General features: G+C 39.3%; 1 protein-coding gene across 6 annotated transcripts in view; it reads left to right on the top strand.

The window, feature by feature from the left end:
* BCAS3 (BCAS3 microtubule associated cell migration factor) overlaps window positions 1–15,895 on the top strand; it is a 614,901-nt gene that overhangs the window by 87,514 nt on the left and 511,492 nt on the right. For all 6 annotated transcript variants that reach the window (XM_066363166.1, XM_066363167.1, XM_066363164.1 and 3 more), the window contains exon 7: window positions 3,901–3,973. In XM_066363166.1, coding sequence (XP_066219263.1) covers window positions 3,901–3,973 — 73 coding nt within the window. The remainder of the gene's footprint in view (window positions 1–3,900; window positions 3,974–15,895) is intronic.

Here is a 15,895-nt window from a genome sequence, read left to right as displayed (position 1 = left end):
TGTTTGTAAGTGGAGAAGTTGATCATAATTTTATATAACAGTACCTTGTTTTTAGTGAGCACAGGTTGCAGAGGGTTGAATTCTGGCTGTCTTTCAGGGTCACATGTGGCATTTAGTACCGTAACAACTTGGGCAAGTTATTTAACCTTTCTTAATATCAGTTTACTCCTCTGTCAAATGGATGGTTTGTAATTTCGTGCTTCTTAAAGTCTGATGGGTCTAATCTGTGAAAGAGCACAAGGGGCCTGATCATCAAAGTGAAATAATACGCCACTAAATGTTAAGGGATACTTCCCATACGGAACATTTTAACATACGGAGGAAGGTAATAAAGCTAGCAATAATGAAAAAGTGTTTTTTATTATTTTAAACTATTTGAAGTCACTGTGGAGGCTAAAATGTATGCACATATTTAAGATATTTGAGGCCTGTCGCAAAGATATCTTTGGTGATCATATTTAGGTAAAACTGTTCAAGACAGTACGATTTCTGTCCCGTAACTCATTCCTGTGGCTGGTCGATGGTACCTACAGTGCGTGTATCTATTTTCTATTTCTCTCTCCTCATCTCATTTCTCACTTCCATCTCTTACCTTCTCTCTATCTTAAAAAATTCCTCTCCCAGTCCTCTGATTATCCAGTTCATAGTGGAGATTGTTTTGTAACACACAATAGAAAGTTTTGGAAGGAAATAGAATTTTTTAGTGGGGAAAAATCCAAATAATCTACAGTTACACATAATAAAATATATTGATGTAAATTGACAATAGAATCATATTTTCTAGCTAAAATTTAGATCTGCAACATATAACTATGGCCCTTTTAGCTCACATTAAGAGAATCTATGAGGAAAACTGGATAGAGATGGATGGAATTAAATATTTTTTAAAAGAAAATTATTTCAGTTAAAAAAAAGGGGGAGGGGGGACGGAAGACCTGGAAGTGGTTTAACTGATAACATGCATTAAGTTGTTCAATGGACTCTTTCCGCAAAATACTTTCTCAGTTAAAATTCATTACTGTTAGCACTCTTGTGTGTAAAATGTTTATATTGAAGACATCATCGACAACATCAAAAGAGTAGAGTTGGAATATTTCATTATCAGGTGGATTTTTAGTTGCATCTGGATCTGCTTTTGGATCCTCACAGAAGTGGTTTCTATTTGATATGTTGAAATTTTTAAGACTGATTTATGAGCTTAAACTCATTGGTTTAAAAGAGTTTACAATGGCAGGCATGGTGGGGGACATTATTTAACATTCTCTGACATGCAAACTGTCTTGAATTTTTTTGAGGGGGAGAGGAGTTGTGACTTGGTGGGCAAGCCCATTTTCATTACTTTAATTGTGCGATTTATTAGGATTTTAAGCTTTTTATAAATGTTTTAGTGTTATAGGAAAGAATTAAAAGGATTTAGAATAAAAGGAGTTTAACAAAAGGACTTTGCAACAGGATTGCAATAGTTTTTATATTTGATGGATTTGGCGAGCCGCTTTTCATTTCAATCATCATACTACATTCTGTTAAATGCTGTAGAACAGGTGTGTGTAACGTCATTCTCTCTATTGTACATGCAAATAAACACAATTTTATATATAAAAAGTTAATCCTCTACAATTTGAAGGATTACATTATGGGAGGGTGATGACTCCATTAGGCATCATGGAGAGTACACACTACTATTTATACTGCATGAAAAATCAGGTTAATAGCTACAGTGTTCATGAGATTGTAGAGTTTTATGCTAACACTTTCAAAATTGTACTTATTCAAACTATCCACAATGAAATTACTTAAAGCAGAGTAAAGGTTTTGTTACTTAGTTTAACAACTATGAAATTTTTTACTGAAGAGCTTGCCTCAAATAACTTGGGAGGTTTTATTATTATTTGTTTGCTTATTGTAGACTCTCGTTCTTTCTACTTGCATGGTTTTACTAATAGGTGCATCAGGGGTGATGCTGTTTTCAAGTTAGGGCTTTATTTTGTAGTTGAAATTTTTTGCTTAGATTTCTTCCCTGAATATCCATGAAGAGTATAAGTCTTTAGAAAGTGTTAGGTGGCTGACCTATAAAGTAGGCTATACTGATGTATAATTGATTAAGTCAGGAAGACCAACGGAGTTCTTGCATTCAGGTTTGAGAAACGCAAAACAATCCAACTGTTCTTGCCAGTATTATTTGCATTTTAAGGTCACGATGCTTCACTCTTCAACATATCAAATTGGTATGTTGAACGCAGTACAAGCTGTACAGACCTCATAGACACCAGGAAGCAGAAGGAAAATAGTTATTGTTAAAGGTGAAGGTGAGATAGGTAGGAGTGAAGAGTTAGGCTTGTATAGATGAAGTTCAGTTATAATTAATTTAGAACATAAATATATTGTGGGCTTTGAACCAGTTAATTTTTTTTTTTTTTTCATTTTTCTGAAGCTGGAAACGGGGAGAGACAGTCAGACAGACTCCCGCATGCGCCCAACTGGGATCCACCCAACACGCCCACCATGGGCGACGCTCTGCCCACCAGGGGGCGATGCTCTGCCCATCCTGGGCGTCGCCATGTTGCGACCAGAGCCACTCTAGTGCCTGAGGCAGAGGCCACAGAGCCATCCCCAGCGCCGGGCCATCTTTGCTCCAATGGAGCCTTAGCTGCGGGAGGGGAAGAGAGAGACAGAGAGGAAAGCACGGCGGAGGGGTGGAGAAGCAAATGGGCGCTTCTCCTGTGTGCCCTGGCCGGGAATCGAACCCGGGTCCTCCGCACGCTAGGCCGACGCTCTACCGCTGAGCCAACCGGCCAGGGCGGACCAGTTAATTTTTAACTTTTGCTTGTTCAAGTCATATTGTTAATTGTGCAGTCTGACTTATTTGTTTAATGGGAAACAGTACACAATTTGTAGTAATTAATGATTGGGTTTTTAGTTTTGATCTTTATCGTGTTCTCGTATTGATAATATAGTCTGTCAAGGCATGATAGAACTTGCCTTAACTTATTTTGTATAGTTACTGTGTTCACAGTGTAAAAGCATTATGTTATGTCGTGTCACACTATAAATGTATAACCACTAATCTCTCTCCTCCGTATTAAAACCTTATTATCTTTGGAGTGATTTATTAAAATAGAGTATTAACCTCAGGTTACGTTTCACCATCCAGTGAAGAAAGAAAACATTGCTTAAAAAGTGCTCATGTCCCCTGCTTACCTCTCCCAAGTATCTTCATCCTAACTTCCAAAAACGTATATTCCTATCTTAGAATTGGTGTTTATCTTTGTGTTTATACATTTAGTGCTTAATGTGACTAAATATAAATATATATGTATGTATCTAACCACACACACAACTTATTTCAACCTTTCTTAAAATTTTTAATTGTAAAAATTGCATAACATAAAATTTACCATTTTTCTTTTTCTTTTAATTGAATTTACTGGGGTGACTGGCTAACAAAATTATACAGATTTCAGGTGCACAATTCTACAGCACATCATCTGTACACTGGATATTTACCCCCTAAGTCAAGCCTCCGTCCATCACATTATTCTGCCCATGCCCTCCTCCACTCCACCCTCCCCATCCCTGGGCAGTCACTGAGACTTTTTCTAGATAATTAGTTGGTGGATTTGGGGATGATTTTTTTTATCTCATGGGGAATGTGTATAAGATATAAATTGATGTCAATTTAAAAAAAGGTATTTTAAGAGCTGGTTCAATTTTTGAAAAAAGGTATATAGGTTTCGTTTATACTTTTTCTGTTTTTCTCAGTGAAGTGTACAAATTATATCAATTTATAATGAATGTTTTACTATCTCTTCAGGTATAAATATTTTGAGAGCATGAAAGTAATGGGCATCATATAAGAACACTTTCTCAAAGTTTTGTTGTACATTTTATGTTCCTTATCAGGTGCTCAAAAGTGTGACAACTTTGCTGAAAAAAGGCCCCTCCTTGGTGTTTGTAAGAGTACTGGATCTTCTGGGTAAGGAGATTTAAAAAATTCTTTGAATCATTATTAAAAATGTATATTGTTATTTCAGAGGGGGGAAATTTGATGACCTATTTCCCTAATGATCTTAAGGTGACTACTATTCAATATTTTCCAGTTAGTGCATCTTCTCAGCTCAAACTCCTAAGCTGCAGGGAAAACTGAGAAATGATTATAGCTTTGTTAATAAGGAAGATGATTAAAATGGATACTAGGCTTCGCAACCAGTAGTTTCTGTCACATGCTTGAGCTCATAGCATATACTGTACTTTTAAATCATGGATGCAGTGGAGAAGGGAAGAATGTGTTAATGGTATGACATGATTAGATCTTAGAGTCTTGTGCTTTCTAGGGAAATAGTTTGAACCATGTATGTTATAAGTGTAAATTTTGGAGTTGAAGTAGGCAGAATTTTATAGTGTGCTGAGCACTATGCCAGGTATGTGATAAGGATACAAAAGCATGAACGCCCAATTCCTTGTCCCAAAGATTTAAGGATGTGGCTGGAAGAAAGAAAGTATAATAGCACACAGAAAATATTATGAAATATTGATATATAGTAGGAATTTAGTGAAGATGGAGATCCATATGCAGGGATTAAGGGGAGAAGGACTCGATGAAGAAAGGGCAGCATCTGCTGCATCTAGAGAAATGGGAGGTTTCATAGTGCATGGAGAAGATAGAGGACTTGCAAAGTGAGTTGTAAAGCTATAGCAGTAGGACAGAAACTGGTATAAATATACTTAAGAATGATGGTGGTTTTGTGACTTGTAGAGCTAAGGTCATCTATGAAACAGGCAAAAACGATAATTTCAGTGCTCTGGAACTCAGCCAGAGATTTACAACAATCTGAAAAGTGTTATGCTTGAGAAACTGGTAAACTTGGAATGGAATAAAAACAGTGGGAATCTGTGGCATTCTTGCCTGGAGCTGCTCTCGTCACAATCTCAAGAAGGACATTTTCATTTAGGACATGTTCTGTTTCTTGTGTCATATTGTACTTGTTGTGAGTAGCATTTCCTCTCTAATCTGAGCAAGCAATCTGTGAGTATGTATATATTTTATGTGTTATACTAAGTGTTTGCAGTATGTTGGCAGATGGTGATGTCAAATACAGTAGACATTTTTTTGTAACTTTAAAGATGAAAATAACAACAGAAAAATCTATTTATAGGGAACCGCTTTTAGAATTTATTTCCCAAATCCTGAGATTAAGACAAGTGTTATAACCCAGAATTTTTTATGAGGCATGTACTTGTTGACTATGCTGATAAAGCACTAGGTACTGGAAGGCAAATGTTCAATGCCTGCTATGTACCAAGCCTGTTAAATGTTTTCCATTGTGTGACATCATTTAATCCTACAATAAGAACATAACTTATACACGAGGAAATGGAAGCCAAGGGAGGTTCAGTCACAGGTAGTGGTGTACCCAGGCCTTTGCCTCACTTGTCAGTTTCCAGATTTTGAGAAAAATCTCTTAATCTGAGGAACCATATGTACTGAACTACATTGTTGACAAGATTGTTAGCAGTACATAAAATTTTAGGACCTCCTTCCCCCTTTGGAAAGGGCTATGTCTTTAGCCATCCATTTCCCTGGCAAATGCTTAATTGAATACCAGGTGCTTTGGACATTGTCAGTTGCTTATAATCACAATTAATACTGCTTGTTAAATTACTCTTGGGAAAAGTCAATACTTCTTTTTGAAATATAATTTTCATTTTTATAAATTTATAGTACCTTTTCAAAGAGGGGGGAATTGCTTTGGAAATAATTCCAGTTCTTTCTATTATGCTTTATCCCACGATTTAAAATACTGGCTCTTATTGCATTCATAACAGTCATTAAAATGCCACTTATTTAGATAATCTAGTGATGTGTTCTTTTATTTTTTCGTGAGCATGTACATGTGCGGACATGTGTGTGTGTGCTAGGGACAATTCCATAATCATTCCAGATAAGCCATTTAAGGTCTTGGAGGGAGATAATGTTTATTGTGCTACTGATCCAGGGATTAAGTCAGTGCCTTGTATAATAATTTGAGGGAGGGAGAGGACAGTATACTAAGGAATATACACTCTTCTTAGGAAACAGAAGTTCATTGTATATTGTGTACTAAACAGTTCCAGTAATGTAGCTGTTTGTAGTTAGGATCTTGTCGGGTGTTATGAATAATTGCAAAAGAATAATATTATTCAACAGCTGACTGAAGACCTTGAAGAATGTTTACTCCAGTATACTACCGTCATATTACACAAAATTTGAGGATTGGTGATATGATGTATAATACATAGTGAAACACAGAATTTTGGAAGTAGAAAGAACCTTGAATCATGCAGTTTAATCGCAGAGACTCCCATCATACATCCATTTGGTGGCGAGAAGTTCTTGTAAGAGTGAGAAAATTTCTTTATTTCAATTGATTAGGAATCTTTTACCTTTTATTAAATATGCACTCTGTGGCTGTATTCCCGTGATTAGATTTAAATAATAAAAAAAAGAAAAATTTGACAGACATACTTATAAATAATTATCTTAAATTTATCTGTAAACAACAAAATAATGTTATAGCTAAATAGAAGTCTTAATTTAAAAATTAAGGACTGTTTGTTAAATATAATAACAATTAGTTCATAGCATTAATTTTTTTTTTTTTTTGTATTTTTATGAAGCTGGAAACGGGGAGAGACAGTCAGACAGACTCCTGCATGCGCCCGACCGGGGATCCACCCAGCACGCCCACCAGGGGCGATGCTCTGCCCACCAGGGGGTGATGCTCTGCCCCTCCGGGGCGTCACCCTGCCATGACCAGAGCCACTCTAGCACCTGGGGCAGAGGCCAAGGAGCCATCCCCAGCGCCCGGGCCATCTTTGCTCCAATGGAGCCTTGGCTGCGGGAGGGGAAGAGAGAGACAGAGAGGAAGGAGGGGGGGGGGGGGGGGGAGAAGCAAACAGGCGCTTCTTCTATGTGCCCTGGCCGGGAATCAACCCTGGTCCCCCGCACGCCAGGCCGACGCTCTACCGCTGAGGCAACCGGCCAGGGCCAGCATTAATATTTTTGCAATTTGTTACAGTCTGACAATAAGGTCATCTTGGGTTGGGAGAATTCCAAGGGATGTTTGGTAGCCACTGCCCTAAAGCAATAGTTATTTAAGCGGTTAAGTGCAGTTTCACAGTCCTGAAGTGTTACTGAAGAGACTTTATTTTAACTTATATCTAAAGTAAATTGGGTTACTTTAAATAGAACTAGAAGGGAGATTGCTTGGGATGACTGGGCTATAATGTTTCTTTTTGTCATGAAATTTCAGGGAACCCTTATATATGATACTGAGTATTTTCAATTATGACCCGTTACACTGGGGAACAATTTTTTTTCATTTTCTGTTGCATAAGGTTTTAGAACTGTTTCTATATATTTCTGCATTGCTGATTCCAAATCTGAAATTAGTTTTTGGGTACATGCTCTAGTTTTTATGCAATTTTAATTTCTTTTTGTTACAGTTAATGGCATGCATTGGTTTTTAAATTGGAGTTAAAGGGCAGCGACTCTTTTTTTTTGTCTGTCACGATTTTTTTTTATGTTTATTAATTTTTTAAAATTAATTTTAATGGGGTGACATTGATAAATCAGGGTATATATGTTCAGAGAAAACATCTCTAGGTTATGTTGACATTTGATTATGTTACATTCCCGTCACCCAAAGTCCAATTGTCTTCCATCACCTTCTAACTGGTTTTTGTGCCCCTCCCCTCTCCCAACCCCCTCCCTCTCCTCCCCCCCACCCCGGGCAACGACTCTTGGATTGAACATAACCACAAGGCAATTAATGTTTTACAAACATCACTTTTACATAATTGTAGTTGTTTTTAGGTGTAAAAAATTATCATCTGATAAAAACACCCTCTTATTTTGTTTTAAGATTGAATCATGGCTTCTTCGAGTAGGCGTAAATGGTAAGAATAGTCCTGACACCTTCTGTTATATATGTGGCTGTTATATACTTCAACGTCAAAGGTGCAATATTTCATCATTTGTGACACATGCATATATTACCTATTTTCAAGTTCCCCTTGGTGATCAAGACAAGAATTGGGCTCCTCATATTGTGTGTCATAATTGTGAGGAAATGCTTTGTGACTGGACAAAAGGAAAACACAGGAGAATGCCTTTTGGTATTCCTATGGTTTGGCGTGAACCTAAGGACCACAGCAGTGACTGTATTTCTGTCTGATCCATACAAAGGGCATCGGCAGGAAAAAACGGCATATGATCGCATATCCTAATATTCATTCATCAATACGACCTATCCCACACTCTGAGACATTTCCGGTTGCAGTTTTCAATGGTTTTATTTCTTCTAAGGACGAAGAAAGTGAACATGGTGATCAAGTGTATTTTGATAAGGTGCATGAGGAAATGGTTGTAGAATCTGAAGGGTGTTCTTCTGATGCCAAGCAGTCATTAACCCCTCAGCAGTTTAGCCAACCCAAATTGAATGACTTAGTAAGAGATTTGGGCCTATCAAAGAAACCAGCTGAGTTTTTAGCCTCCAGGCTTCAAGAAAAGAATGTATTTCATTGGTCAGCTAAAGTATCCCATTCTTGGAAGCTTGAACAAATTTTTGTGGACTTTTCTTCCAAAGACAAACACTTTGTTTACTGTCATATCAGTAGTCTTCTCAGCCAGCGAGGTGTTACCACTTACAGTCCAACAGAATGGTGGCTATTTCTTGACAGCTCTAAATGGAGTCTGAAATGTGTTCTCCTACACAACGGTAATGTGTATGCAGCAGTTCCAATTGGTTATTCAACTCATCTGTGAGAAGATTATAATGACATAAAAATTGTCCTCGACTTACTGAAGTATGAGGAACATAATTGGATCATTTGTGTGGATCTTAAAATACTAAATTTCCTGCTATGACAACAGAGAGGTTTCACGAAGTATCTTTGTTTTTTGTGTTTGTGGGACAGCCGAGCTTGGGAGAAACACTGGACACAGAAGGAGTGGCCTAAACGTGAAGCTTTGGAAGTAGGGATGCAAAATATTGTGAATGAACCTGTAGTTAACTGAGACAGGCAGGATCATTATTCCCCCACTTCACATCAGACTTGGCTTAATGAAGCAGTTTGTTGAGGTTTTGAATGGAGAAAGTGAATGCTTTCAACATATTATTTCTGCTTTCCCTGCCTTGTCTTTCGAGAAGATAAAAGCAGGTATATTCGATGGACCTCAAATTCGAACCCTCATATGTGACGAAGAATTTGCCAGGAAGATGAATAAGGAGGAGAAAGCAGCATGGCAGTCTTCTGTGGCAGTTACAAAGAACTTCCTTGGCAACAAAAAGTCAGAAAACTATGAACTTCTGGCTTAAAGGATGTTGTTGACTTTTCGAGACATTGGATAGAACATGAGTGTTAAGATTCACTTCCTGAACAATCACTTTGATAAGTTTTCTGAAAATCTTGGAGCTGTTAGTGATGAGCAGACTACTGCTAGAGCATCAAATGAGATTGTCCTCAACAAGTACATAAATGCAAGAGCTACAAACACAAATTTTTTTATTTTTTTTTGTATTTTTCCGAAGCTGGAAACGGGGAGAGACAGTCAGACAGACTCCCGCATGCGCCCGACCGGGATCCACCCGGCACGCCCACCAGGGGCGACGCTCTGCCCACCAGGGGGCGATGCTCTGCCCCTCCGGGGTGTTGCTCTGCGGCGACCAGAGCCACTCTAGTGCCTGGGGCAGAGGCCAAGGAGCCATCCCCAGCGCCCGGGCCATCTTTGCTCCAATGGAGCCTTGGCTGCGAGAGGGGAAGAGAGAGAGAGGAAGGAGGGGGGGGGTGGAGAAGCAAATGGGCGCTTCCCCTATGTGCCCTGGCCGGGAATCGAACCCGGTCCCCCGCACGCCAGACCGATGCTCTACCGCTGAGCCAACCGGCCAGGGCCACAAATTTTTGCCTAAATAGAATTTAAATAAGTTTTGCGCAAATTTTATGATTAAAATAAGTGTTTTAATATGTTCTATTTTGAAATTGTAGACAAATTCTGTGCAATCATATCTTTTAGTGTACTAATGTATTTACTGTATTATATAAATTATCATATTTTCACAAAGATCATGCCCAAGAAGACATTCTATTTCATTATGTTATACTAAATGTTGAAAATTTTACAATAAGATGAAAACCTAAAATCTCGAATTGCAAAATAACTGTAGCTTACAGAGAAAACCTAATGTCATATTTGAGATCACACTCAAATTAGGTAAGAACAAGTGTTTTTGTGGATGCAACAAAAATTTTGTTCCCCAGTGTTACCATCCTGTTGTGTTTTGAAGTCTGATAGAGTCACGGTTTGGGCCCATATGACTTCTGCAGACACACACAAAAACATTTATGCCGTTATTTCAAGCTTTTTCCAGCAGTTCCTTGGCCTGCCTTCAAGCACCAAGTCTTCCACAAGCCCGTATCGCTGGTATGTTTTTACTTCTGTGAGTCTTCCAGCTATCTGTGACTCTCTTTACCGCTTTCAGAGGACGGGATTTTACATCTTTGGTGTAGCATTTATGCTGAGAGCTGCCATAATATAGATATAGAAGTTTTTAAATTGATGGGTCAGCAGTGGTCCCCAACCTTTTTTGGGCCACGGACCGGTTTAATGTCAGAAAATATTTTCACGGACCGGCCTTTAGGGTGGGATGGATAAATGCACAAAATAAAATTATGTGACCGGCGTAAAAACTGTGGTATTTTTAAATATAATTGTCGAACTTACGATATTTATTGGCTAAGTTAAAGGAGGAACGAGCATGTCCTCATTATTCAGGCTGTATTTAAATTTGTTATTCTGACAACGTTTCATGTCTGACATCAATATGTAATATGATAGGTTCAGGCTCGCTACCAGACATGAACCTACAACAATAAAAACATGAATCCACAGTGTCCTCATATACAACTTTATTAGAAGCATCCTCTTAACATCGCACCAACAACAGAACATGAGTAACATCCTCTCTGCATCTAAACACTTTCCAGTCGCTATGGTAACGTTTAAACATGCCTTAAAAATAAGATACAACATGAAAACAAATATAAAGTGCATGAAAAATACAACTCACTATTGTTATGAATATTGTAAGTTAAGGCTTATTTATTATAATGTTTATATAACAAGCATAACGCTAAATCAGTGGGAGCCCTGAGCTTGCTTCTCTGCAATGAGAGACGGTCCCATCTAGGGGTAATGGGAGACAATGACACTGAAGTGTGTTGCTTATGTCCAGTCTATTCCGTAATTTTGTTTTGGTTGTTGTCACTGCAGAAAATCCCGCCTCACACAAATAAGATGTCCAAAATGGCAACAGGGATTTTAGTGCTTTTGTGGCGATCTCGGGGTATTCTGCCATGACTTTAATCCAGAACAGTGGCAGAGCTGTAGTCTTGAACATATTTTTAAGGCCGCCGTCATTTGCGATCTTCAATAGTTGATCCTCTTCTTGCATAGACACGCTGGATTCACCTGGTTTGACAAATGGATCGCGGATCTATTCCTTGGCAATTCGTGGGTCTTTTGTGGTTGGGAAGTAGCGTTCAAACTCTTTTAAAAGCAAATACAGGTGATCATGCACCAGCTGGGACAATGAGGGCTTGGGCTCAGTCTCTTCCAAAATTCCCACGAATGTTTGAAACATGTCAAATATACCCCTGTTCACGCATCATCTCCACAAATCCAGTTTGGCTTTAAATGGCAGATACTTTATGTGCCAACTTAAAGACAGCTGTCATTTTCCCCTGAAGTGACCGATTGAGTTCATTGAGGAGGTTAAATATGTTACACAAGTGAGTTTTGTGACCCATTCTTCGTCACTGAAATATGCTGCTAGCGGTGACTTTTTTTTTGAGAGAAATCTCTACAGCGGCTCTTTGTAATTCAAACACTCTGGCCAGGAACCTCCCTCGGGATAACCATTTTATTTCTTTGTATAAGAGAAGGTGTCTGTGCTCTGCGTTCATTTCCTCACAAAGCTGCTGGAACAGGCGCAAGTGAAGGGCGTGTGCTTTGATGTGGTTAATAACTTTAACGACATCATTCAATATGCTGTTAAGTTCTGGTGGTATATTTCAGCTAGCCAGCATTTCCCTGTGAATGATGGTGCAACCTCCTTAATCCGAGTAGTTAAACCAGACATCCTTCCAGTCATGGCAGCAGCTCTATCTGTGCATATGCCAACACAAAAAGACCATTTCAGTTTTCCTGATATATAGTCATCCAGCGATTTAAATAGTTTGCGGCTGTGGTTTTGGTTGGCAATGATAGTGCACGTAACATATCCTCATGCACATCCTCTTGATAAAGATAATGCACGTAAACAAGTAGCATTGCCTTGTTGTCAATATCTGTAGATTTGTCAACCTGGAGAGCATACCATGGTGATTTATCAATCCTTTCCAACAATTGTGATTCAGTGTCCTCTGCTGTTTCCTCAATGCGCCGTGTGAGGGTGGTAGCCGAAAGAGGCATCTGTGCTATCTTTTTAACTGCAGCCTCTCCTAGAAGTTCACGACAAATGTCTTTAGTGGCTGGGAGGATCAATTCTTCACCAATGGTGAATGACTTCTTAGCCTTAGCAATACGATTAGCCACCAAGTATGACCCTCTCAGTGCACTTGCATTTATTGATGTAGTGGCCACCAATAATTGTTTCTGTCCTTCTTGTTCATGCTTTTTTCTTTTGAAATACTCAGAAGGCTTGTCTTTTAAAGTAGGGTGCTTGGTCTATGGCGAAGCAGTTTTGAAGGCTTCATTGCCTCATTACTTAGCCGGTCGCCACATATTATGCAGAGCGGCCTTGATGCGCAAGAATCGCCAGTTGCGACAAATCCATACTTCAAGTAGGACTCCTGGTATTGTCTGTTAAATGAAGCCTTCTTTTTCTTTGAGGTCGTAGGTTCTTCTTCTGTCTCCTCACTGGCCCTTTTCCACTTCGCAAAAAAACTTTCGATGGAATTTTGTTTTTCACTCATTTTGCTAGTTTATGGTTTTAATTTTAGCAGCAACGTATCACGTGACTGAGACAAGTGTCAAGAGTGAGTCTTAGACAGATGTAACAGAGGGAATCTGGTCATTTTTTAAAAATAAAACATCGTTCAGACTTAAATATAAATAAAATGGAAGTAATATAAGTTATTTATTCTTTCTCTGCGGACCGGTACCAAATGGCCCACGGACCTGTACTGGTTCGTGGCCCCAGGGTTGGGGACCACTGTACTAGGGCATCCAGTGTTATGGATGGTTTATGGGCCTTATGACTTTAGTATTATCATAAAACCACCAGAGGCCTCAGAGCATGCCTTGATCACCTGGTTATAGATGTAGTGAAATTTCAAGGAAATAAGATGACATTACTATTACTTCTTAACTCCTTTTTCTCATGTGGCTTAGAGATGTAGTTTACATATCTTGAAATGTTAGCAGTTTTTAGTAAAGAAGAGTCACTAGTGTGAAAGTTAATTATGGAACGTTTATGAAGCTCACTTATCCCCATGGAGCAAATTTTTAGTTATTCTGTAGGAGTAAGGCCAAGAGCCAGCATTTTATACACTTGACTCACACATATGCCATTTAAAACACATGCTCAACAAATCTGTAAACTGATATATATATATATATCATGTAGAATTTTAACCAGGGAAATTTTTTTATGTATTTATTTTAAAATATAGTATCTGAACTATGGACACACCTAAGTGGTGTGTTGTAAGATCGTGTGTATAGATATTGTTGTATATTTCCTTGTGATCCAGAAATTGGTACAAATTTTAAATAGCTTATCAGAATGGTTATATGTAGGGGACCAAACCCCAGTAAGGAATGTTGGTTTAATTTTTTTAAAGTACTTCCTTGCTTGCTATTATATGATGTATGTATTCCTGAAAACCTGTGCTGAGAGGGGCCTGGCTGGAAACATGACATACTGAGATGGGGGAAATTTGAAGGTAATTAAAATAATATGAAACATATAGAAGCTGAGATTCTTTACCATTTCTAAGCAAAGGGAGAGAGTCTTTAGCAGAACCTGTGAAGAGAGCCATATCAAGAGGGTTACTTGCCAGGAACCATGGCCTCTGATAGAGGGGTTCATTTTCTCCACAGTAACCTGACAGTGGAGCAGCCAGGGAGTTCCAACCTTATTTTCTTTCCTCAAGATGGTTCTGTTGGGCTACCCCCAGCCAGAAACTAGAGGCTGGGTTCTGCAGGTGTAGATTGCCCACCGAGTCCACCCATATAATATGCGGCAATCTCCCATGGCAAGGAGATGGTGCAGAGAATTCAGAGTGCATTTGGAGGGGCAGCACAATGATAGTCTGCAGAATTTGACACTGAAACTGAGATTATGGGAGAAACAGGTGTGGAGGAAATGATGCAACATTGTAATCAGAGCAATAATCCTGTTTAATGGAACATGTAGAAAGAATGTTAATACTAATAATGAAATACTAGTAAATATAGAATTTCACCTTAAAAAGAAGGCAGATTTACTTTGGTAAGGGTAGAAGGAAGACTTGAGACTGTTAAATTAGGGAGAAAAGAACAAAATGGACAAAAGACCAGGTAGAAATAAGCTCTTAGTACATTGTAGCATGAGTACATGGTCAGACTGGGCCCTGAAAAACCTGGTTCCTTCCTGGTTTTCTGCATTCAATTGAGATTGAATACTTTTATATTTAGTTGCTGTGATATTGCAGCTCGCCCTCCCTTCTTCCCTCCCTCTTTTTCTCCTTCTCTCCCTCCCCCCCTCCCTCCCTCCCTCCCTCCGTTCCTTCCTTCCTTCCTTCCTTAAATTTATTTATTTTATTTTAGTGAGAGGATGGGAGGCAGAGAGAGACTCCCGCATGCACCCCGACCAGCATCCACCCAACAAGGCGACTAGGGGGCTCTTGCCCATCTGGCGCCCTTGCTTCGTTGCAAATGGAGCCATTTTGTAGCTCCTGAGGTGGAGGCCATGGAGCCATCCTCAGTGCCCCAGCCCAGTCGAGCCATGGCTGCAGGAGGGGAGGAGAAGTGAGATGGGGCGGGGTGGAAGCAGATGGGTGCTTCTTCTGTGTGTCCTGGCTGGGAATTGAACCCGGGACATCCACATGCCAGCCCAACACTCTACCACTGAGACAACCGGCCAGGGCCTCAGTTTTATTTATTAATATAGCTTCCTTGATATATCAACATCACTCCCCAGTCAGAATCATAAATTTTAATAGAAATGGCAGAAAAGACTCTAACATGTGTATACACACCTTTAACAGTTTTGTGTGTGTGTGTGTGTGTGTGTGTGTGTGTGTGTGTTTTACAGAGACAGAGAGAGAGTCAGAGAGAGGGACAGATAGGGACAGACAGGCAGAATCGGAGAGAGATGAGAAGCATCGATAATCAGTTTTTCGTTGTGACACCTTAGTTCATTGATTGCTTTCTCATATGTGACCACGGGCCTTCAGCAGACCGAGTAACCCCTTGCTTGAGCCAGCGACCTTGGGTCCAAGCTGGTGAGCTTTTGCTCAAAGCAGATGAGCCCGCGCTCAAGCTGGCGACCTCGAGGTCTCCAACCTGGGTCCTCGGCATCCCAGTCCGACGTTCTATCCACTGTGCCACCGCCCAGTCAGGCTAAAGTGTGCAATTTTATGTTTGACATATGTATATACCTATGAAACCTTCACCACAAACAAGATAATGAATATATTACTGCCCCAATGATTCTTCATGTCTCTTTTTGATACCCCCCCCCACCTGAATCCTTTTTCTTGGTTAACTACTGGTCTGCTTTCTGTCATTAGGGATTAGTTTACATTTTCTTTGGTCTGCCTTATGTTATATATTATACTTATTTTGAGATTCATCCTTGTTGCATTTATCAGT

Source organism: Saccopteryx leptura, chromosome 2 (genome assembly GCF_036850995.1).
Source record: "Saccopteryx leptura isolate mSacLep1 chromosome 2, mSacLep1_pri_phased_curated, whole genome shotgun sequence".
In the NCBI taxonomy this organism is placed as follows: domain Eukaryota; kingdom Metazoa; phylum Chordata; class Mammalia; order Chiroptera; family Emballonuridae; genus Saccopteryx; species Saccopteryx leptura.
This window is presented reverse-complemented; position numbering and strand designations above follow the sequence as displayed.